The 24,049-nt window shown below is 34.9% G+C and overlaps 3 protein-coding genes across 4 annotated transcripts; 2 read left to right on the top strand and 1 right to left on the bottom strand.

Annotated features, from left to right (window-relative positions):
- The first annotated feature begins 458 nt into the window (after positions 1-458).
- Positions 459-6,305, top strand: LOC132184416 (S-adenosyl-L-methionine-dependent methyltransferases superfamily protein). 2 transcript variants are annotated; one of them, XM_088518274.1, is made up of 9 exons: positions 459-706; positions 2,542-2,642; positions 2,778-2,918; positions 3,093-3,174; positions 3,648-3,841; positions 3,984-4,095; positions 4,604-4,708; positions 5,382-5,516; positions 6,083-6,305. In XM_088518274.1, the coding sequence occupies exons 1-8, from the start codon at positions 548-550 to the stop codon at positions 5,508-5,510; spliced, it is 1,023 nt and encodes a 340-aa protein (XP_088374400.1). In that variant the 5' UTR covers positions 459-547; the 3' UTR covers positions 5,511-5,516; positions 6,083-6,305. The 2 variants fall into 2 exon arrangements, with proteins under 2 accessions (XP_088374400.1, XP_088374399.1); XM_088518273.1 differs by lacking the exon at positions 6,083-6,305 and adding an exon at positions 5,625-6,076.
- A 6,776-nt stretch (positions 6,306-13,081) lies between these two features.
- Positions 13,082-14,316, top strand: LOC132185885 (PLATZ transcription factor family protein). Its single transcript, XM_059599689.1, has 4 exons — positions 13,082-13,151; positions 13,257-13,502; positions 13,597-13,737; positions 13,969-14,316. Exons 1-4 carry the CDS (start codon positions 13,149-13,151, stop codon positions 14,314-14,316), a joined length of 738 nt encoding a protein of 245 aa, XP_059455672.1. The 5' UTR covers positions 13,082-13,148.
- Positions 14,317-17,591: 3,275 nt separating this feature from the next.
- LOC132184443 (small ribosomal subunit protein uS10y) lies at positions 17,592-19,433 on the bottom strand. Its single transcript, XM_088518202.1, has 4 exons — positions 19,336-19,433; positions 19,130-19,250; positions 18,716-18,829; positions 17,592-17,971 (listed from the first exon to the last, which is right to left on the bottom strand). The coding sequence occupies exons 2-4, from the start codon at positions 19,239-19,241 to the stop codon at positions 17,829-17,831; spliced, it is 369 nt and encodes a 122-aa protein (XP_088374328.1). The 5' UTR covers positions 19,242-19,250; positions 19,336-19,433; the 3' UTR covers positions 17,592-17,828.
- Between the last annotated feature and the right edge of the window lie 4,616 nt (positions 19,434-24,049).

Below are 24,049 nucleotides of genomic sequence, written 5' to 3'. Positions count from 1 at the left end.
ACCCCACCCAACCTCATACCTTGGACCAGCCCACAAAATAATAGGGCTCAAAAATAAAAATTAAAAATTAAAAAATAACACAAAAGTGATAACTCCTGGGATCTGTTTGGATGTGTGTTTGAGGGGTCAAAAAATACGTTTTAACTCTAAAAATATTCGTTTGAAGAAAAAAGTATGATAAAAAAAAAAAAAAATTAAAAGCACTTGTAAGAGTTCAAAAAGTCAAAATTTGCTAAAACGCACTTTTAATAAAAACTTTTACTAAAAAAACGTTTTTTGACTTAAGAACTCTATTTCTCAAACAGAATATCAAACATACTCTAAACCAATAAAAAAGAAAAAAGAAAAAAAGAAAAAGAAAAAGAGCATATATTATTATTATTACTATTTTTAATTTGTTTTAATCCTTTGGGGGCAGGTAATAGTTTTGAGGAGTAGATTTGGACACTTGGTTGTTTCCCAAACAACAAACCGTTAAGCTCCGCGAGAATCAGTTAATTAAGCACAAGACAAAGAAACAAAGGAAGAAGAAGAGTGGTCGGAGCTGATGGCCGTAGCTTCCTCGTTCCTTCACCAGGTTCACCCACTTCGCCAAACCTCATTCCCGAAATGCCCATACTTTCCTCCTCACGATTCCCAACTCCGTCCTCGCCTCCGGTTCCCTTCTTCCACCATTCGCGCCAGCTCTGTGGTTGCTCTAGAACCGGTAATACCCAATTACTCCCTACTCTTATCCCTTTACCTATTTCATTATATTATCATTTCTGTTGTAATAATATCATATTGCTAGTAACATGTTTCATTGTTTGAGTCTACACATGAAGGCTTAAGCTTAAATTCACCATTTTCTATTAGGAGGCTTAAGCTTAAATAATAAAACTTTACTCAATCCCAAGTTAGGCAAAAAAGTTAACACGAGTGTAATGCTTGAACAACTAGTTAGAACTTAAATAATAAAACTTTACTCAATCCCAAGTTAGGCAAAAAAGTTAACACGAGTGTAATGCTTGAACAACTAGTTAGAAATATTTTTCAAGTGTTTCTGAGAACATTATCTGTGGAGGGAGGAGAGGGTTATTGAGAGATAATAATATGAAAGCTAATAGGAGGATTCAATAGGTATTGAGAGATTTAGAATATGTAAGCTAATAATATATATTCCATCTCAAGATTTTTCTTTGAATGTGTGAGGAGGTTTAGGGTCTCCACACTACTGAGAACAAGTTGCTGCATTGGGGTTTTACAGGGGATGTGAGGTGTGCTTTTTGTAGAAGTGTGATTGAACATAGAGAGCACCTGTTTTTCGAATGAGGAGTTAGTAAGAGAATTTGGACTTCGGTCATGCAGAAATGTGGTGATTTGAATCCTCCTATTAGATGGGAAGATGTTATATATGTGGGGTTGGATCATTGGAAGAAGAAAACTTTACAAGCTAATATTTGTAGACTTGGCTTTGGGTCTTCAATTTACAACTTGTGGAGAAACACAGGAACGAAATCGAGCATGCTGGCCATCCTCGTACAGAAGAGCAAATTTTGCAGCAAATCCATTGGGAGGTTAGAGCTAAACTTTGGACAAAACGCAAGTTTTGGTCTACTGCTAGGAATGCTGAGCTTTGTTGCTCTTGGGGTATTGATAAGGAGATTTTGGTTTAGCTTGTTTTGTTTGGCTATCAAGTGTTGGAATTTCCCTGTTGGTTTAGTGTTTTTCCTGCTGCTTGGGAGCAGTTAGGTTGGGTTTCTGGAGTTTGTCTTTAGCTGTGGCTAAAGTTTGCCTGTAATGTGTTTGTTTGTGATCTATAAAAGTTACTCAATTATCCAAAATAAATAAATGAATATGAAGAATAGAAATGAATTCACAAGACCCCTTTCTGTTGCAAGATGTTAGAGAACACACACACTGCAAAATATCTTGTGCTTCACTAATGCTGATATTCTTGTGCTGATTTTTAAGAAATATAGAAGACATTGGTTTCTATGGCTCATAAACAAACATATTTTAATTCATTTTCGGAAACAAATAGCGAAATGTTGGGGAAAGGTAAACATTTGATGAGTGAGTAATCCTGATTCCTTTGATGTTACCAAGAGATGTTTGTCATTGTTGACTTGGTGCGCATTCCTAATCTGATGCTAAGCCACATGTAGAGTAGGAAGTCTTTCTTGGGAAAAAAGAGACAGATTGAGTCAGTGTTATGAATGAGATGTTTTGATGTGCATTAGTTTGAGATGAGTTTATATTCACCTAATGTTTTCAATATAGGTTGATCATGTTGACCTTAAATGGCTTGAAATTGGGTTGAGGATCACAGGAATTTTCTTTTGCAGTACACGAGTATAACAGCTCAATCATTTTATAAAAAGTTCTTAATGCTGGGTTTCTTTTCTCTTTTTTTTTTTTTTGTTTGTTTGTGTGTGTGTCTTGATGAGAATTGAAGAAATTACATAAGCACAGTAACTTCAACACTTCCTTTTTTTTCATCAAGTGTATGGTTCCCTTTTTATCCAGTGTATAGAAATTAATAAAAGTATGTGCTTTCAGGAGTTAGGAACTCAGCAGAATCAGAAATCGGAAGTAGAGTTATTTGCATGCCCAGTATGTTATGAACCACTGATAAGAAAAGGCCCTCCAGGTATTAACTTGTAAGTTAGAATGCATAATGATACCTGCAGGTACATATTCTTTGTTTCATTTTTCTGGATTTTTCTTTTATCTGGTTAGAATTTGACTTATTGTTTCGGCCTGAAGGTTTGACTTGATAACTGTGAAACATGCAGACCAGCAATTTACAGGTCTGGTTTCATGTGTAAAAGATGCAGTAAGTCATACTCCAGCAAAGACATCTATCTGGATCTCACAGTTACTGCTGGTTCAAGGGAATATGTTGAAGTCAAACCCACTGGGACTGAGCTGTTCCGGTATACATGAATTGATTTTCTCTCCCAATTATACACTGGTTATTTTCTTGCTGAATTTGGTCAAGTTATTAGGAATTGAAAAATTAGACCATGCCTTGGATATGAGATTTGAGATTGCATAAGATAGCTAATTGTTTGGGTATGTCTTACCTTTGGTGCTTGCACCATTTTTAGGAGTCCACTTGTTTCATTCTTGTATGAAAGAGGCTGGCGTCAGAATTTTAACCGAAGTGGCTTCCCTGGGCCTGATGAAGAGGTATGTCTTTCTTGGATTTTAGTGTGGTTCAAATGCACCAATATTTGTAAAACGCTTCGTGAGGGTGATTCTGAAAGAAAAAGCTGCAGTGGGAGCAACTTTATATGTATAGGTTTGTGGAGTCTCCTTATGATCTTGGAAAAATAATCTATCCTTTAAATTGTATCCTCATCTGAAGCAATCTCAAGCTGCTTCTGCCCTTGTGCATCAATGTTTACTTAGTCCATACGCTTGTTATATTTTTTGATAAGTAATTCAAATTCATTAAAATCGCAGAGGGGCGCAATCCTAGCACATAGAAAATATACAAGAGAATCCCTAATGTATATTAAAAGAAGAAAAAATCTCCAAGAACTCTGAGAAATTATAAATTGACAAACTGTTACACGCCACTATTCATGTGTAAAAGGATTAGAGCAACATCTTTTTCAACTCTAACATTGCAGTCACATGACATTTGATATCCATTACAGTTCAAAATGGCGCAGGAGTACTTTAAATCTGCTGAAGGTGGTCTTCTGGTAGATGTTAGCTGCGGGAGTGGTTTGTTTTCCAGAAAGTTTGCCAAATCTGTGACCTATTCTGGAGTTATTGCACTTGATTTTTCTGAAAATATGCTTCGCCAGTGTTATAATTTCATCAAGAGTGATAGCACTCTTTTAACTACGTAAGTTTAGCTTACCTGTCGGAGACTATCTAGTTATAGCTGTTACGACATGAAATCGTTCAATATTTATGTCTATTTTTCTATAGATTGTATAAGAGAAGAAATTGCTATCCTGATTCACACTTCATTGGAGAATCTGCAGTAATCTTGCTCTTGTAAGGGCAGATGTCTCTAGGCTTCCATTTTCATCAGGATCAGTTGCTGCTGTTCATGCTGGAGCAGCTTTGCATTGCTGGCCGTCTCCTTCCAATGCTGTAAGTGCTGTTTCTTCCTCTGATATTCTTCTCAAAGTTTTTCAATAGCTAGGACTTCATATTTTCCAGAATAAATGCGTTTAGGCAACCAAAAATATGAAACTTATCTAGAACAGCACAATCCTCCATCTACTCCAAGCCTATACTGATCTTATCACACTATGCCCTCGTTGAATTGGTTTGGTCTATGTGGCTCAATCATCAACTTGGATGCACAACACCTCAGGAAACATTGGCTCAAGTTTGAATCCTACCACATGTCCAGGGACAAGTCAACTGTTCAGAGTCCAGATACCTTCTCGGGAAAAAGTTTGTCTTGGTTTGTACCAGGAAAACACACACACACACACAGACAAGATTTGTCAGTATCCTGTTCACCATCCCCATAAGAAAAAGACCATGCAATTATCATATATGTTTTGAAGTTTCTCTTTGCTCCATTTAAATGGATGTATCACTCTTTTAAAGGTATTTGTTAACTAATAAAATTCTATTGCATAATTGTCAGGTTGCTGAAATCACTCGTATATTGCGAAGTGGTGGAGTCTTTGTAGGAACGACATTTTTGCTATACAATTCATCTACTCCCTGGATATTGCGCTCTCTTAGGCAGGTAATACTCGTTCAATGCATTAAATCCTATTTGGGTGGGTGTATTTCAGTTTTCTGGGATGTGTTCCATTTGCTTGATGAATTACTCTTACTGTTTGACCAGTTGATAAAGAGCTGCAATAGTGAAATTTATTGAACATACAGAGAGGAGTTGGTTGTGTATTGTCTAATAAATGTGAAGAATTCTTGAACGAAACTTTTTTATGTAATTGAAATCCTACTTTACCTCTTCTTTATTCAAACACTTGGACTGTTGATTCCTAATCTGTTCATGATATTCCATTATAATAGGAGATTCTAACTCATTTTCTGGGTTCTGATCTATTTTCACCTGTTAAATCTATCCATCTCAATCTATTATTAATTGTTTGCCCCTTGTGAATATGAGACTGTGTACCAATAACCATTTGTCTTTGCCTTATATTGTATATTAAGTCTTATGATTGCCAACATGACCTTAAAGTTAGCATTTTGGTCAGAGACTACTGGTCTCAGGTATGGCCTGTCAATGGGTGGATCTACGATACAACTGTTAATGTGGTCATAGGATCTAAGGTCCTTTTGAAGGAAATTTTGATTTATTCATATATGCCATGAAGATGGACTCTTACCACATATCTTTCTTTTTCTTTTTTTTTCTTTTCTTTTTTTGTTTGTTTGGGGGGGTGGTGCAGAGGAGTCTGCAGAACTATAATTACTTGACAGAGGAAGAGATCAAGGACTTATGCACATCATGTGGCCTCACCAACTACTCAAGCAAAGTTCAGCAATCTTTCATCATGTTTTCTGCTCAGAAGCCTTAAAACTAGGTTTGATCTATTTGAAATATCATTTCTCCATATCTGATTTTCTCTTGTTTTATTGATTTTTTTTTAATATAATGTATTTCAATTGTATGATATGTTTTAAATAAACAGGCCCGGAAAGGTTATGACATGGGGAAGATGTGAAGTATTACAGCTGTTTAGTGCCTGATTTAGAAAAAAAGAAAAGTGATAATGGTCTGGTTAGTTGTCTGTAGTGGCCAAATAACAGCCATTCTAATGGAATATTGTATTGATTACAGTTTGAAATAGTGATGAACCTGAGGTACAGAGTTGATAAACCAGTATATTAATTCCCTTCCTTACAATGAGCAAACCAGTGGGCAGATTGGAAAATTGGGTTCATCTTTGTGTTGATAAGCAGACAAAACTAACCCGTTCTCTACTAGACTGATCCCAAAATGAATACCTAGGTTCATGACATTGAATCTTTCCCTCTATACTTGGATCAACCATTTCTGCATAATCTTTCAAGTTTGCACTGGTTCTTGTATTGGCTATTAAGTTTTTCAAGTGCATCTGACATGTTTCCATATTGAATGCCATATCAGGTCCATGAAGTGTCTAGTCAATAATGCACTTGAATCAGATGGCAACGGAACTTCTGCACCCTTTATTCTAGCTAGTTTTTTTTTTTTGTGATTCAGTTCATTCTGGATATCAACACCAATAACATTATGATTTTCCATCATCACCAATAACATTATGATTTTCCAAAATGATGAATGGGTGAGATTAAAGCCAGCTAATGAGCTCTAGGGTGGTTTATATTTATTCTTATTCTTCTTCTTCTTCTTTCCCTAGGGAGAGTTTTTTTTTCAACTAAGACAGTAATAATATATAGTGGAGACATGAGCTCATGTCGCATTTTTTTAACACTAGTAAGAGGCTCTCCACGTGACCTAGCCCTTAAAAGTGAGGGCATGCAGTTATAATAAAAACCCTGTTTACACAAAGCAAAATGGGTTTTAGTCTTTCGGAGGCTCTACAATCCGGATCTCTAACAATTCGAACAGTAAATGTAAGAGAGTTTTTATGGAGTCTACTTGCTTGAGCAGGTGGGTGAACAACTTTAAATTTGCTTTGTCAGGTGAGTCCCATATTAACTGTTTTACATGTTGTTACTCAATTTGCTAGCAATTTAAACAATAAAATTGCTGAGAATCTCTGCATCTGAGACTAAGACTGTCACACCAGGAGCATAAAGAACCCCTCGTGTGGCTCACATGCTGACCCACCCATCTGTTTGTTCTTCTAAACCCACCTTTTCTAGTGCACTTATGGATCTTTGACCATTGACCACCAAGCAAAAGACAACATCTTCAACTTGAATGAGCTTAGAGAGGAATATCTTGTCAGAAAGTTTGGACATTAGGGTTAATTTCTTTTTAAAGTCTGGCCTCTGGATCTCTTGCACGTGAGGTTCTTGCTTAGTATAGTACCTTTCTGCTTTTCATGGCACGTGGGGGGGGTTGGCTTCTCCTTTTCTCTGATTTGCTGCTTACCATTTTTCCTTTTTCTTTCTAAATGTTGGAGAGATATTTTGTTAATTGGGTTTGATTATTAACCAAACACATGCATCATGCAACTTTCATTGGTCGGTGATGGTGATCTAGAGCCTCTTTATCACCCAAAACTTTACTTCCATCATAGGTTTTTAGATTGCAGGGTTCTCATCAGAACTATATATTTTCTTCTTCTTTACCCTACTTTCTTTTTATGGAGCTCCTTTCTCAATGATTAAAAAAAAAATGAAGAAAAAAGCATAAAGCTTATGTTAGAGGAAGTAACCCTTAAAATTAATCTGGGATTTAGTCATGTGAAAGCTTGTAACTTCATAGGACTTAGAAAGGTATTCCTTCAAGGGAATGGAATGAACCCCAAGAAAACATCTTTGCATCCGTCGGGAACATTTTCAAATCAAAGGAATGTTGTTATGGGTACTACAATTTTTACTACAAATCTCTTATAAACTAATGTGACAATTTATATAGTACTTACCACGTTAGTCACTTGAATTTGATTGTGGCTAACGTGGTAATGCCACATGGACTACCATATCAGTTTATAAGTCCATATAATATTTACCATGTTAGACACACAACAAAATCAACCACTTAAATTTGATTGTGATTGACGTGACAATGGTACATGAACCGTCATATTAGTTTGTAAGTCTACATAACACTTCCCATGTCACCCACTAAATAATTGAATTTTGATTACGTCAAACGTTACAGTACCAAACAAACTGTCATATCAATTTACAAAACTGACGTAATAGTACCCTAAATATTTTCCAACGCAAAATAGGTTAGGGACACCTAAAAGGAATCTCAAATAAACTAAATACTTAGTGTTGGAAGAGCAATATCAGAGATCCCAAGGTTGGCTCATAGTTTGATCTTGCAATATCCTTGAATGGAGGAATTTGATCAATCATTATGTGGTGCAAATGGGTATCAAAACTTGGAACATTTTTATTCCTCTCTAGTGCCCAACTTGTTCCCCTAGAGTAGAGTAGAGTAGAGTAGAGTAGGTCTTTAAAGAAGACGACGTACATTGGATAGGTTTGGTCGTCAAGCTTGTCTCCCTTGCTCTCATTTTTAGCATGCATGGCATGGGTGAAGTGGGAGTTAGCTATATCCCACACATAAGACAACACACCTTAGGGTTTGACCCTAGAGGATATTTCATATAATATAAACTTATCTCTTAATCTCTTCAACATCCTTATTTTTAATTTTGTTTTATATCTTAAATTATAGCTTATCTCAAAAGTTTAGGTTAATAAATGATAAAAATTTCTTCAGTTTATAAAACTATTATGTGTCTCTTGAACACATGAGTAATATGTACTTTTTAAGAGACACACGACATTGATAGTTTTATTGTATGTGTTTGAAGAAATTTCTAACCTAACAAGAAATTGTTCGTTTAATTAATACTTTAATGCTCCGGTCACTGTGACGTCTTCTTCTCAACAAGTGAGATTTAACATATTGAATGTTTAACTAGAAGATTAATTGTAGAGTTATGAGTAGAATTTAGGACATCTGATATGACACTATGTTAAATTACTGTTTATTCAAAAGTTTAAGTTGATAAGAAATGATGAACTTAATTATTTAATTAATATTTTAAAAATAATTAATAAGAATAAAGAGTAAAAGTCTTACTTTGTTGCTGTGGATTTTGGTCATCCGTTCAAATGCTTGAATGAAGAATAGAGAGTCCATTATCATATGCTTGTGAAATTAAATGGAACTTTATTAATGTATGAACTTTGGCATAACATGACCTTAAGAAAATGAGAGAATAATAATAATAATAATAATAATAATAATAATAATAAAAATAGTTCCTAATTAAATAGAGAACAGAGCTCTAACTTAACTAATTTAAATGGTGAATTTAAATACATAATACAACTTGCTCTAAACATTTTAAATCCACATGAAATACCCATATCTAAATTTGGGTGTCATTAACTAAATGTCTATTTGGTTTAATTAAGGGTTTCCAAACGCAGTTAATGAAAGCTCAATTATTAAAAACGTAGTTAAGAATTTGGCGAAATCGCGGTTTGATATTTAAAATCTTACATTTTTAAAAACGCGCTCTCTTATCTGCGATTTCTACATAATTTTCAAGCTACCATTTTTTTTTTTTTTCAAATGCACTCTCAAACATGACACTTTTTCACGATTTTGTTTTAAAACACACATTTAACTTGTAAAATCACGGGGCTGAACACACTCTAAAATATAATAATAGTTCAAAAACCCCAACCAAGCAATTTAAACATCAAACTCAATCCTAAATGGATAGAGACTTCCAACAATTTTGCCAAGTGTGAAAGCGTCCCTATGAAGCTCACATTTTCAAACAAGTTTTGGGTATGTTCACTCATATGCTTGGGCAAATGAATCTCATATGGACTTTGTCACATTAATTATCTAAATTACTAACTATCCGAACAACAAATTGCTAGAATCCGGATTCATCCCATTCCTTCTACTAAATTCATATGCCCTAACCGACATGATCACTTTGTTTAGGCAGCTCAAGGCTAGAAGATTGAACTCTTCCCTGATTTTTGGTAAAAGCTAGCACTTTACCAAAACCTGTGCTTTGCACTGTAATGAGGCACGCCATGATTGATGAGCAGTGAGAGCTGCATAATTGAAGGGTATATGGGGAATGATGCAAATACAATTTCTTGGCCACCACAAAACCCTAAAAATTAACTCTAAACAGAGAGGCTCAACAAGCGAGGTATCCCTCAAAATTAGCACTAAAGCCCATAATTAATTACTCCATTAATTAATTTTTCCCTCACTACTCACTAGTGCTTAGTGAGTTGTATTTGTCTGCCTCAAGTATGTGTGTGAGTGTGACAAAACCACATTATTATTATTAATAATATTAATATTAATTTAGGCAACAGCTTCTCCTTGTTGGAGTGGTTGTATGTTTGATTCCCCAAAAACCGGGTTTCCTCGTACATGTTCTTTGTTTTGGCTTTCTTTTCATCATCTTACTGTTAGGTTATGCTGGCATTTGTGTTTCTGACCAAATTCAAGGCATTTGATGCTTTTGAACAATGTTCTTAAACAGTACCATAAATCATTATGGCTTTAGACTGCAGTAATTGCCTCTATGATTTTGCATGTTTTTTTAACCTTCAATCTTAACTAGTTAATTTTGTATTGAGATTGTGTTGAATTTAGGTATCGTGTAAAAATTTGCTAATTCTAAGCATCGCATGCCGGGTTCAAACCGTATCGAAACATGAGTATAAAACTATATAGGTCAACTTTAGTTCTCGATCCATTTACTTAAATGAGTAGGACCCTACAATCATATCCCGCTATTTTTGCATTGAATGCGTATTGAGTTTTATCAACCCTAACAAACGGGACTATATACACTTATTGAGTAAATGATCGAGCCCCACAAAGGGCATGAAGTGGGAAATTAGTTTCAAGGGACAGCCGACATATGAGGTGGGTTGGGGATAAAAATTGCACCCAAAATAAAAATGAAATAAAACATCAAGCACTAACACATATTATTGGACACACTCGTATGCTGTCCCCAAATGAAGAAAAATGAACTCTTTCCCACATTTTCTAGCAACCAAATAGGGGGTTTGGTTTAGAGATGGTAAATAAAAAAAAATGCCTCACCAATATTTTTTTTTTTAATGACCGAAAACCCTTTAAGGTAGGTTACCTCGTACACCTTACTCCTATCAGATAAAATCAAGACCCATACTTTGCTACTCTCTCAGCATGAACCAGTTAAGTCGTTGGCTTCGCCTGAAGGGCTAGCTCGAAGAAACAGTTTGCACTTAGTGGGTTTCAATCTTAAGTCCACGATGAGCACTCAAAGTCCCATGCTTCCACTAATCGAGCCAACATATATGTTTTAATATAGGTTTTTTTTTTTTTTTTTTGGGAGCAAAAAGGATAGGGCAGGAAGAGTGAAAGACCAATTGTGGCTATCCTATCTGACTGTGACAATTAAATATAAGAAAAAACTTCACAAAACTCCATGAACTTTTTAACATATATGAATTAAGGTACTTTTTGGATTAATTACCACTCTTGCATCTCAATGATCTCATGAAGACCTTTTCTTGACATGTGATCTAATTACTTCAGTTTGAAGTCATATAGAAACAATTAATAGCAGGAATAACTTTTCAGAAGAATAAGAGGCGTACGTGCAGAAAGACAATATCTAGCAAATAATAATTATTTTTTTCTGAGGAAAGAAGAACTTTTTTAGCAGTAAAGATCCTTTTTATTTTAGTTAACGTTGTGCTTTATTAACTAACTTGGCCAACTTCATACTAAGCAAGTGGTGCTTAACAAAATAAAAATAAAATAAATAAAAACAAGCAAGTGGCCGCATGGTATGCGTGGCTTGATTCCATCCACACACGTTGTATCAACTCAAGCGGAATGACCATTATTTTTTTATTTATTTTTTTTTTTTATGAGGGTCAAAACGTGAATAAAGGGTAATTAAATTATAGGTTAACAAATTTTTTAGTACTTACAGTAAGGCAATTTATCAAATAGATTTATCGTTCGGTTTCAAAAACTATCATAGTCCATAGTGTTAGAGAAAGGAAATATATTAAATTGATATTAATATATGTTATTTACCTTGTATAAGAGTGATTGTAATCACGTTTGATGATTAGATTTGATTATCATACTTATCTATTTCAATTATCTTATAAATAAGAGTATTTGTATTGTAATATTAATCAAGCAATAAGATCAAGTGTAATGTAGCCCTTTGAGCTTTATCTGTTAACGTAGGTCATAGACAAAATTATGTAAAATTTTTGTGCCTATTTTATTTTTATTTCTGCTTTTACTTTTATTTCTTTATGAATTTCTTCACATAGATGATCCTTGTGTATATCTAATAAACGCAAATAGTACATCCGTCCATGTTTTGTCCATAAAATATATTTTAAGGATTTCAAAATCAGGAGAGCATACATGTTAAATTACTAGTTATCCAAAAAGCTTAACCTGATAGGAAAGATGTAAATTTAATCACTTAATCATTAATTTAACACTCTCCTTCACGTGTGGGCTCAAACTTTCTTTTTAATAAGTGAGACCCAATACCTGAAATATTTAATTTAAATTGGGGGAGTGAATTGACGGAGTCAAGGTTCAATCCCACGACCTTTGGCTCTGATACCATGGTAAATTACCAGTTATCCCAAAAGCTTAAGTTTCCTTAGCCCCAAATTCGAGATCCCGGCAAATATGATAAAGCCCTTATGAGGGCCATCTTCCAAATAGGAGGCTAGGCTACCCAAGATTTATTACGAGAGTAGACTCCATAAAGGTTTTCTCATATTTATTGCTCATATTGCTAGCAATTCAAGTAACAAAATTGCTACAAATATATATCCCTCGGTCCTGGATGGCTGGTTAATTACTTCCACACAATCAAGTATATTGCAGCTATCTTGCAGGAAAACGACCAATATTGGATGATCACTTAGCTCTTTGTTTCTTTGTTTCTTTATTTATTTTTTGCAAGTATTTGGCTCGTAAATAGTACTTAACAAACAAATAATTGTTGAGCATATTATTGATTATTTCTTGATTTTCAAAGTCCAAATGCAAGTGGGTAGCTAGCTCCAACCCATTTCACCAATTAAGAGATGAGAATCAAAGAAGAAAATGGTAAGACAAATAAAAAATAAAAAATAAAAATTGCTAGGGCAGCTCCTTCAAGAAGAGTTTAGTTAGTTTAGCATTAGAGCTCTTTAGCCAAGGAGATGAGAAACATTAGTTTAAACAAGGTTTTAGACAATGGGAGACACAGGAACAGCGCCCACGTTCCCCTCATATCTTACTTCCTTTATTTATTGCCCATCTCTCTCTCTCTCTCTCTATTGACAAAATGTTGTGTATCTCTCCAAGGAATAAATATATACCCTTTCTTCTCTTGTGAACCTCAATAAATACTCTTCATCTCCATGCCCTACTCTCCCTCTATCTGTTGATTGATTACCTCTTCTTTGATAACACCTCAAGCAACCCTCTTCTGTCCCCTCCAAGTGTTTATGTGATCATGGTTTGTCTTGTCTTTCTCTTTCTCTTTCTCTTTCTCTTTCTCTTTACTCTATGACTTGTGTGTTTTTTTGACACTCATGTTGTTTTTATTTGATCATTGGTTTAGGGAATTCAGAAGCCTGCATGGTTGGAAGCCCTCTACACGCAAAAATTCTTTGCAGGTTGTTCCTATCACGAAACAGCGAAAAAAAATGAGAAAAACATTTGTTGTCTGGATTGCTGCACGAGTATTTGCCCACATTGTTTGCCATCGCATCGCTTCCATAGGCTTCTTCAAGTTCGCCGTTATGTATATCATGATGTTGTCCGGCTCGAAGATCTTCAGAAACTCATAGACTGTTCTAATGTTCAGGTAATTATTAATTAGTATTCAAATTAGTTAATTAATTAGTTCATCATATATATTATATGTGGTTTGCTGATTTTGATGAAACTCCAATGTATAGCCTTATACAATCAATAGTGCCAAAGTGGTGTTTATCAAGAAGAGGCCTCAAAACAGGCAATTCAAGGGGTCTGGAAACTACTGCACTTCTTGTGATAGAAGCCTCCAAGAACCCTTTATCCATTGCTCTCTGGGGTGCAAGGTAATTGATTTATGATGCTTTTGTGTTAATTACCATGTTTGGTTTCTTTCTTTCCATGATTACTCGAACATATTAAAAGGTTATACATACATAGATACCATGTTTGGCAATTCAATTCGCGCATATTGAACGTTAAATCATCGGTCATACAAAAGGTTAAGCCGGTAGAAAATGGTAAAAAAACTTAAGACGTCGGCTTTGATACCATATTTCTGATTCTGAATTATGCAGGTGGATTTTGTGCTGAAGCACTATAAGGACCTCTCACCATACCTGAGAGCATGCAACACTTTACAACTAAGCCCTGATTTCTTGATCCCACAAGACATGGGAGACGACGAGGTGACGACGGAGACACCTCATTCAACAATCGTGGACTGCGACGAGCCGATGAGCTCGTCGTCGGGTTCGTCAGGGTCGGAGAACATGAGCGTGGCATGCACTCAGATTGTCAGAAAGAAAAGAAGCGGGCTATATGTGTGTTCAAGATCGGCTAATTACAATAGGGTTTCTGATGAAGACATGGCCACTAGCATGAGTAGAAGAAAGGGCATCCCTCATAGATCTCCTCTGTGTTAGACAAATTAAGTGAACTCTTCTTACTACAATTTTAATTTTTCATCATTTTGACTGAATCCTTCAAATGCTTATTATCATCTCTCTCTCTCTCTCTCTGAAAGTTCATGAAGTTTTTGAGTTAATTTAATCACTTGGTCGGGGGGTTTTGTCTTAATGGCATCACGTGATTCCCAATTCCAAGTTAAGGTTTGTACATTTTTTTTTCCAAGGGTTTCTTCATATCATATGATTATTAATAACATTATTAATTGAAGTCATGAATTTGAGTGTCTTCAACCTCTGCCATACTCTTCTAAATTATCTATGAGTGCAAGGCATTTTGTAAACCAATTGTAAAATGGAGGAGAATAGTGGCGGCGGAAAGAAAAAGAGAGATGAATTTTGGAGTGGTTCGGTCTTATAAGCTTACGTTTACAACTAAAAATTAAAGTGTCGTGTAGGGCTAGATCTCTATTTATAAAGAAAATTTGAGTAGGTGATCAAATCCTATAAATTTCCCATAAGAAAAATAATAAAGGCTAAAATGGAAAGTGTTCAAAGTAGGAAGAGGTCACATGTGATTGTCCTTCGTGTGCATATCAAATTGGTCATAAATTTAAACTAAAACTAAAGTATTGATGTTATTGCTAAACCCTATAATCTTTGTCACCCTCTCATGATGGGGAGCTTCTTTCTTTGACTTTGACTACTACAACACCGTCCTCTTCTGAGAGAGAGAGAGAGAGAGAGAGAGAGAGAGAAATTAAACAGTAATTTGACCAGTCAAACACCATGCTCAATGGCAAGGACGACAAGTTATGATATATTAGGGTTGTCTTGGGAAGAGTATTTTTATTTTTTTTTTAATTTTTGTTTTGATGAGAGATTGTGGGAAAGGAAGAAGAAAATAAATAAATTAATGAGTATGATTATGTTACCTAATGTTGGATTCATTTGGAGTCATCAAACCCATCTTTTCTAAATTAGCAAACCTTTTTTTCTTTGCTGACACATAAAGCATCTAAGGTTAATTCTAGAAAGAAACTCCATGAGATCTTAGGGACTAATTTGGCTTAGGTGACTTAAAAAATAGGAATAAATGCAAGATTGGTCTTTGTGGTTAGCCTAATTTACAAATCACTCCCTGTGGTTTAAAAAATAATTTATAGGTCCCTAGGGTAGGTTAAAATAACATTTTACTTACTGAACTCATTTTTCATTAAATGACTTAACGGAAACCGTTACATTGCCACATCACACCTAATAAAAATAAGACACGTATTTTTTTTTTTTTTTATGCTTTTAAAAAATGACAAATAAGCTTTTTTATGTCATTTTGAGGCTCCAACACACACTCCCCACGTCAAATTAAATAAACATAATCCATCTATATCTCCTGTGCCGCTGTCGTCTTTATCTTCCCCAATGATTCTTGCCGTCGTCTTCATCTACGTTTGAGATTTGGGCATCTGCGTTTTTTGGCAATGCAAACAATCTCTCCCTCTTTGTGTTAAATAGATGTCGGAAGATGGTGGATTTAAAAAGCAAACCGTAGGTTCATCTTTTTAAAAGTGATCTCTTTCTTGAGATATGCAATTGTGTTTTTTCTTTTGTGGGGCTTGTTTTGTCTCTTAGTGTGCATGTGTAAGATGGTGCTTGTGCTTGTAGGTCTTAACGGAAAACGCAGATGAAAACGACGGCAAGAATCGTTGGGGAAGATGAAGACCAATGGCGACACAGGAGATATAAAGGGATTAAGTTTATTTAATTTGACGTGGAGTGTATGTTGGAGCCTCAAAATGACGTGGAAAAGCTTATTTGTCATTTTTTAAAAGCATAAATTAAAAAAAAAAAAAAAAAAAAAAAAAAAAAAAAACACGTGTCTTATTTTTATTGGGTATGATGTGGCAATGTAACGGTTTCTGTTAAATCATTTAACGGAAAATGAGTTCAGGAAGTAAAATGTTATTTTGGCATATCCTAGGGACCTATAAATTATTTTTTAAACTACAGTGAGTAATTTGTAAATTATGCCAACCACATTGACCAATTTTGCATTTATCCCTAAAAAATAAGTACTTTTTTTAATGGTGTAGATTTAATTTTAAATTTTTCATGAGATAGAGAGCGTGAAGAATTAGATCTCAACCATTAAAAAAAAAAAATGTGTGTTTTTTTTACGGCACCCAAAACATATCCTTAGTGACATATTTATCTCCATGAGAATTCTTTAACACATGAGTAATTTTTGTGTATCATTGTTTTGAGAAGAAAAATACCTTTATTTTCAGATTACGATGCAGTTCACAAGTGTAGTTGACATTTATCCACTATCGTTTTTCTTTTTATTTATTTATTTTCTTCTTTTCAGAAAAGCAATAGAATTTGAACCATCAAGCTCCACAAGATTGATCTTAAACCTCTAATCCAAAGTCACAAACACTAGTTAATTTGAGATTTGGGCTATTTCCATTAGTCAAGATGTTTAACCCCAAGTGGCGAAGGCTTTGGTCTTTAAGGTTTACTTCCTTCAAAGTCCAAGGTTCAACACTTCATGGGTGCAAACAATTTCTTGGAGCCCCCTTGTAAAAAATCAGCGATTTAACCAGTTCCGTGTAGTAAAACTTTTGAGAGTGCGATGCACGATACCATAGTTCACTTTGCAGGGGTAGATCCGAAGGACCCTGCCTTTAAGAGATTCCCCGACATAAAATAAAAAATAAATAAAAAAAGAAGAGATGTTTGGGTCAAAACTCTGTCCTTCTGGGTCAGTTGTTTATAGGCTGTTTTTGCTTGAAATTTGAATGAGGACTTGTTTTATCTCCATCGCTATGTGCTTGGTTGGATTTCTAGCAATCTTAGATTTGCAATTGCAAGCATGATGATAGGGTTCTCACATGGGCCTTTCCTATTTTCAGTACCATTCGTGCAAATTCGGTTCGTACAAGCTCGACTCAAACTCAATTTATTATATGAGCTATTTGTGAATACAAAGTTACGTTTCATTATTAAATGAAACATACACCCGTATAAACTCTATTCAACTCAATATATTTTTGTGAACATAGCTCGTGTAAACTTGGCTTCGCTCATTCATATATCTTTGCAAGTGTGCACACACACAAATGAAAAGAAAAACATTTCTCAAGTATTCAAGATCAAATATGGTGAATAAATGAATATAAATTTCCTTGAACTTAATCTATAAATTTGTCACGTATTCTTTAATATGTGAGAAGTCGGTGATTTTTAATAAAATTATTATTAAAAAAAAAAAAAAAGAGGTATTTTTCACATACTTAATAATCATTCCAACATCTCAGCTTTAAAAAACTGCAAAAAACCAAAATCCCTCACAGAAGCCTTTCACTTTAAAACATTCTGAAAAACAGACATGCTGCGCTAACCCTATAGCACCAATCAAGTTCTGATGCTTGACATGCATATTCCAAGACACCAGGGCAACATAAAGTAAGGATTTCTAATTAACTAAAAAGATTAGAAGAGGGGGAGATTGCAAAAGTAGGCAGCATTCAAGAATCTGCAATGGTAACTTCAACCTCCACACCAGGTTCAATGGTAATAGAGGTAATCTGCTTAACAACATCTGGGGAGCTGAAGAGGTCAATAACTCGCTTGTGGACACGAAGCTCAAATCTATCCCAAGTGTTGGTACCTGAAACCCAAGACTTACACAATTATTCAAACAAGAAAGTACACCCAAGAACTCATAATAAACCTATAGTCATAAACATATGTTTTTTTTTTATTTGGCACTGGGTATCCCGAGCTTTTGCTCCGACTAATTTCGGGGGTGCACAGACCCTAAGTAAGAAGTTTTCCGTAAGTGCACCTCCGTTAATTCAGGGGGCGAACCCCCAATCCAATAGCCCCAAGAAGCAGTTTGCATTTAGTGGGTTTTGAACCTAAGACCATGATGAGCATACTCAAAGTCCCAGGCTATCCAACCACTGAGAGCCAACCCCTTGGGGTTTTTCAGGTCTACTTTTCCAGGTCACTATGCAACAAGATGATCACGAGACTTATGAGTAATACTACTAATTCACGCCCATTTATCACACTCAATTTACATAAGCTAACGTGACATGTTTTAAGTGACTGAAAACACACCAAGTCAGCTGACGTGAAATGGGGTGAAGAGTAGCACTACTCGAGACTTATATACATGAGCCCTTAGGTGTTTCCTTTCACAGTTCAAAGAAGCTAATATTAGCATAAACAACAAACACTGTGATAAGTGAGGTACAAAGTGTGAAGAGTGCAATAAGTTGCAATGACTAGTCTGAAGAACCATAATAATGCATTTATTAGAAAAAAACATTGGACAAGAAAATAGCTAATAAGTGCCTAATTGAAAAGGCATTTGAATCCAAGAAGTGTAAGATATCACAATATATACCTTCACCACAAGGGGACTTCCTGGTAGTGATGTGCAGAACCTTGGTGGGCATTCTCACTGGTCCCTTAACCCTCAGCCGCTTGTCCTTAGCTCCACGAACCAAATCACCACAAACTGTCAATCACAAAAGAAACCAAAAAAATTGAGTCTAATAGATGCCAAATATTCCAAACATTACAAGATGAAAAAAAAACAACTAATGAAAATCAAATTAGAAAAACTAGAAAAAGCCCCAAATGGGTCTTATCTAAAATAGAAGATAAACCAAAAATCATCTCAAAACAACTAAACCCAAATCAACTCTAAGATAATAATCAAAGAGACATTAAACCCATGTCTCAGAACCAAATTTATTACACGATTTCATCATCATATTATCACCTTATACGCCAGAACGAAAGCGAAAAAAATTACCTTTCTCGAGGTTCTTGACGTTCTTAGAGGAGAGAGTGATCCTGATCTTGTGAATCTGCTCCTGGGATTCTTCCACACCCTGCTGCTTCGGCGGCTTCATTGCGTACGCCATCTTTACGAGCTAAAGGGTAATTTCGTTAAAGAAGATAGATTTAAGGAGTTGCGTGTGTGGTGGTGAAACGTTGATTACAGAAGAAATCACTCACAGGTAGTAGTGGATGGCAAAAAAACAAGAAGGAAAGTGAAGCGGCTCTCTAGGATTTCTGAAGCAGCTAGGGTTTCTGGTAGATAGGAGATGGCGATGCGATGCTGATGTGGCAGTGCCACGTCTCATTGCCACGTCAGCCCATTAAAAACAAAATATATATATATATATATATATATATATATATATATATATATATCAAACAAAAACTCAAAATTTTCCCCCCAAACACGATTCATCGGCGCCGGCTACCTCGAACCACCGCACGCCGTCCCACTGCCGCCAAGTCTCCTTAGCCTGCCCATCGAGGAAGCTGTCAAAGGAGAGCTTGATTGAAAGGCTTTTCCTGGACAAGGCTTGCTGTATAATTCTTTTAGTTTGATCAATCTACCATTGTTGACATCATTTGAAAAGCTCTAATATTGTTGTTGAAGGTTACTGCAAATTTGGGTCTTTGTGTCTCCGTCCATGGTATTGGCTCCATCGAAGGTGGCTTTAGTTTTCCCAGTGATGGCGCTGCGACCTATACGGTATACTTTGATAAAGCTTAATTCTTTATTTGGGAAATCACTGGTTTTCAATTGGGTTTTGTTTCATATGTAAGTCCATTCATTTTTCACTTGCAAGTTCTCCCTTTGTGCTTAATTACAATTATGTGTTGTACTTTTTCAGGAATCCTTGTGTGTGTTACCCATATACTCTTAAGCTGCTTAATTACAATTATATGTTGTATTTCTTTCAGGAATCGTTGTGTGTGTTACCCATATACTCTTAAGGGTACCTTTTCTTTTTCAATAAATTCTATGCTTATCAAAGGAACAAAAAAAAAAGATTTTTGAAGGCCACAGGCCACAGGCAGCTCTTCAAAGCTTATGAGCAGTGTTTCATACTATATATGATATATCACTCTGGTTCTTCATCTTTGGCAAATGGCAATTCTCATCTTTCCAGGAGTCTCTCTAATGATTGATCAGGCATCAATTGATGAAGATGGTTTGGGCCCTCTTTCATGGTGGGCTGGTGGTGCAGAACAGGCCCACGAACCTCAAGTTTGTGGGCTGTCTTCACTTCCAAAGTATGCAAAACTAGCTGAGGTAGCATGTTTCTGCTTTCTTTCTTTCTCTTTTTTTATTCTCCCCCGCAAATTGCTGAAAGAATGTTGTTCTTCAAGCTTGTAGAGTAATTGCATCTAGTTGTAAAAATAGAAAATAGAAACTATTCTTTGTGTAGCTAATAAATAATCATATTAACAAGAAAACGTGATTATGATTACTTTGTGAAGCTATTGATCATCACTTTACTTCCATGAGCATTTCTGTATGGGAATGGGAAGTATAAAAATCAATATCATTTGAACCAAAAAGACCTCCGATTAGGGAGAGAAATAACACAAGGCTAGAAAAATGAGGGTTATTGTAAACCGCCATCCAAGCATAGTTATGTGCAAAAGAGTACAGAAATCTCTTAGTAAAATTTGGTGTATATGGTAGGCTTATCCATCTTATTCTTCTTTGAAAGAGGCCTTGGTTTTTACCTTGGAAAAGCTCAAGTTTTCTCTATATCCTCTGGTAACTTTTGGAGTATACTTTTGTGTATCTTCTTGTATGAATATATGCTCTTCTAGTTCTATGTACCTAGCAATCTTAGATTTTTTCAAATGCTAGAAGCTGTTGGCTAAAGCACTTATAAGATATTATATACAATTAACATTTTTATAATAAAAAATCTAAGAGAACAGACAAATTAGTTTGAGTGTGTTTTGACAACATCATCAAGAAGGGGTTTGCTTAAACAAATACTCCAATCAACTTCATGCACTGCATCTTCTGACAAATGTCACTACTAATTAGCCTTTGGAAAAAAGAATGGCTTCACTTTCCTTCCTCTAATTGATCTCCCTAGACTATCTTCCTACCTTCATCATCTAAAATGGACTCTAGCCCCATTTTTCTAATCTTTATACACCATCATATTGAGAGATAGAAAAAGTAAGAAAAGAGACTTATTTCTTTTAGAGATAAATGTAAAATTAGTCTACGTGGTTGGCTTAAATTATAAATTATAAATTATTTTTTGTAGTATAAAAAATAATTTATAGATCTTCAGATTATGCCAAATTAACAGTTTACTCTCTAAAATCAATTACTATCAAATACAATCGAAATAACCCGTGTTTCGACACTAAAATTTGCTAACACACATTAAAATAAAACCTAACATCAATAATTAGAGTTTGGTATCACTTGAAGAAGAAAAAATAATATAACAAAAGTTTGTTATTCTCATTGTTATCATCATAGTTGAACTTACCCATTAAGATTGCTCTTTAATAACTTTTAAATCCCCTTATTTATTCCCCTCTTTTCTCTTTTTCGTCGGTGTCCAATAATCTTTCCATTGTGTATATGATGGAACATGACCATAATTATCAAACTTGAACATAATGCACCAAATAGAGTAAAAATAAAGCCATCTAACCAACCTATCATGTCTGCAATGGAGAATCAAAGACCAACTAATCCGACAAAGAAATCTATGCTTTGTTCCCATAAAGGGGCCCACTATTTTTTTTTATTATTTTTTTATTTCTACTTACTAAATAAAGAAAGAAATCAAGGTACTCCTTTTTTTTCTTTTTTCTTTTTTCCTTTTTTTCTTTTTTAAATATTTTTACATAATCCACTTGTTCTCTCTCTCTCTCAGTTTTCTCTCCATTATCAAATAATGGCCCCGATTTCAAAATGTATTACACATGGTATTTGGGATCACCTAACTATCGGAGTTATTCCCTCCGTCCAATAACTCAACGGCATCCCATTTTAAAACCTCTCAAAATTTGACAAATATCTGATGTGCCGCATCATTTTCATGTACCATATGTGATATTTTTGAAACCGATATAACTATTTGATCATAATAAAAAAAAATATATAAAAAACAAAAAAATACTAAAAAAGTATTTAGCTCAGATTAATAAAAGCAAGTCAATACCCGGCCCTTTGTTTAGCCAAAGAATCACTCAGTCACATGATTGCATAGCCATTCACTTGTCTGACTCCACATGCATCAATTATTTAGAACAAAGTCTTGATCTTCTTCCTCCTCTAAACTACAAATTTGATATCTTTCTACTTGCTGCTCTCATGAACTTATTCATATAATTTCCTTCTCCTCCCTTCTCTCTTCTTTTTTAAAATCAAAAACATTAACAAAGACTTATAAAACACTCAAATACTACCTTAATTATATCCCAAGAACACTCTTTCTTTAAACGTTTGGGTCCAATTGTGCACCTTCCACGAAATGGGGCTAGCTGCTTTACTATAGTATATATATATATATCAAAAAGGACAAGGGGAAGGTGGGAGAAAGAAAAAGAAAAGTGGTGACTCGGTTACTTGTAAAGTGCAATAAGACAAAAAAGCCAATATATATATATATATATATGTGTGTGTGTGTGTGTGTGTGTGTGTGAAAGTGGCAAATCCTTGTGATTTTTTGCAGTTGCTATTGCCGACTCAATCTTGCAATGGGACTTTGCCAAAAGGCAATGCTGCATGGCTACACGATTGCCTATTGTTGAACTTTCTTATTCAAAGGAAATAAAAAAATAAAAAAAAATCCCACTTTTTTGTTACCTTTTAAGCCGCAATTAGCTCCTCAATTATCAATTTTAATACTAATTAATTAGCTAAAGATATTTAGAGTAATATATAACTTTTATTACAATTTTCTTACCAACTTACGTGAACTAAACGGGATGTTATACAAGTGATCAAAAGTTTCAGTAACAAAACTTGACAGATAAATTTAATTATTTAGTAATTTATGTGATAACTGATAAGTGTCACGTAGACTGATACAACGCTTTATAAGAAAGTTATAGTCAATTATTCAAAGAATATGTGGTTGCCATTTCAATGCTTATATATTTGATAAATTTGTGTCCCAGCCTGCTCTAGTATGCCTATGAACCAGGTGGAGCTATGTATATATGCCAGCCCAATTAAGGGCACAAATTACTCCTCCAGGTAGTTCACCATTAATAGAAGCAAGAATAATAATTTAATTATTATTATTATTATTATTATTATTATTTGAATAGATTGCGTGGAATTCGGCTCCTGCGATCATATTATATTATATGAGACTTTCTTCTTAACCAGCTTATAAGACATGCAATGCACTAACAAAAATACTTTGCGTAATATACTTTTTTATAATCATTTTTATACAAATTAATGTGATAGCCTTCAAACAAATTTTGTATTGGAATTTTGATTCAAGCGAAGAGTCAACCCATTTCTTTTTTATTTTAGGATTAAATGTCTTTGAATTTTAATGCCTCTATTTTTTTTCACATATCTTTCGTTTTGTATGATACACGGTGCCTTTCTTATTGATAAATACGAAGTTAGAACTTTCATTTACATTTCCCGTATTAACGGATTTCATTTGAGAGGTTGCCTGAGTTACTCTTGCCTGATTTGGAGGTAGTTTGGTTACCTCCAATTTGCAAAATATGATGACTGAAACCACTCAAAGCCAAACATGAGTAGTCAAGCCAGCTCAAGGTTGTTAGAGTGGTTTCAACCATCTTATAACCTTAAGTGGTGGCTGAACCAACCCATAACTCCTAGAGGGTTTCAACCACCTCAGACCGATATACATGAGTGGCCTAACGACCCCTTAAAGTTATGGAGTGATTCAACTAC

This window comes from Corylus avellana, chromosome 7 (assembly GCF_965113065.1).
Source record: "Corylus avellana chromosome 7, dhCorAvel1.hap1.2, whole genome shotgun sequence".
In the NCBI taxonomy this organism is placed as follows: domain Eukaryota; kingdom Viridiplantae; phylum Streptophyta; class Magnoliopsida; order Fagales; family Betulaceae; genus Corylus; species Corylus avellana.
Note: the sequence above shows the minus strand (reverse complement) of the source record. Positions and strands in the feature narration are given on the sequence as shown.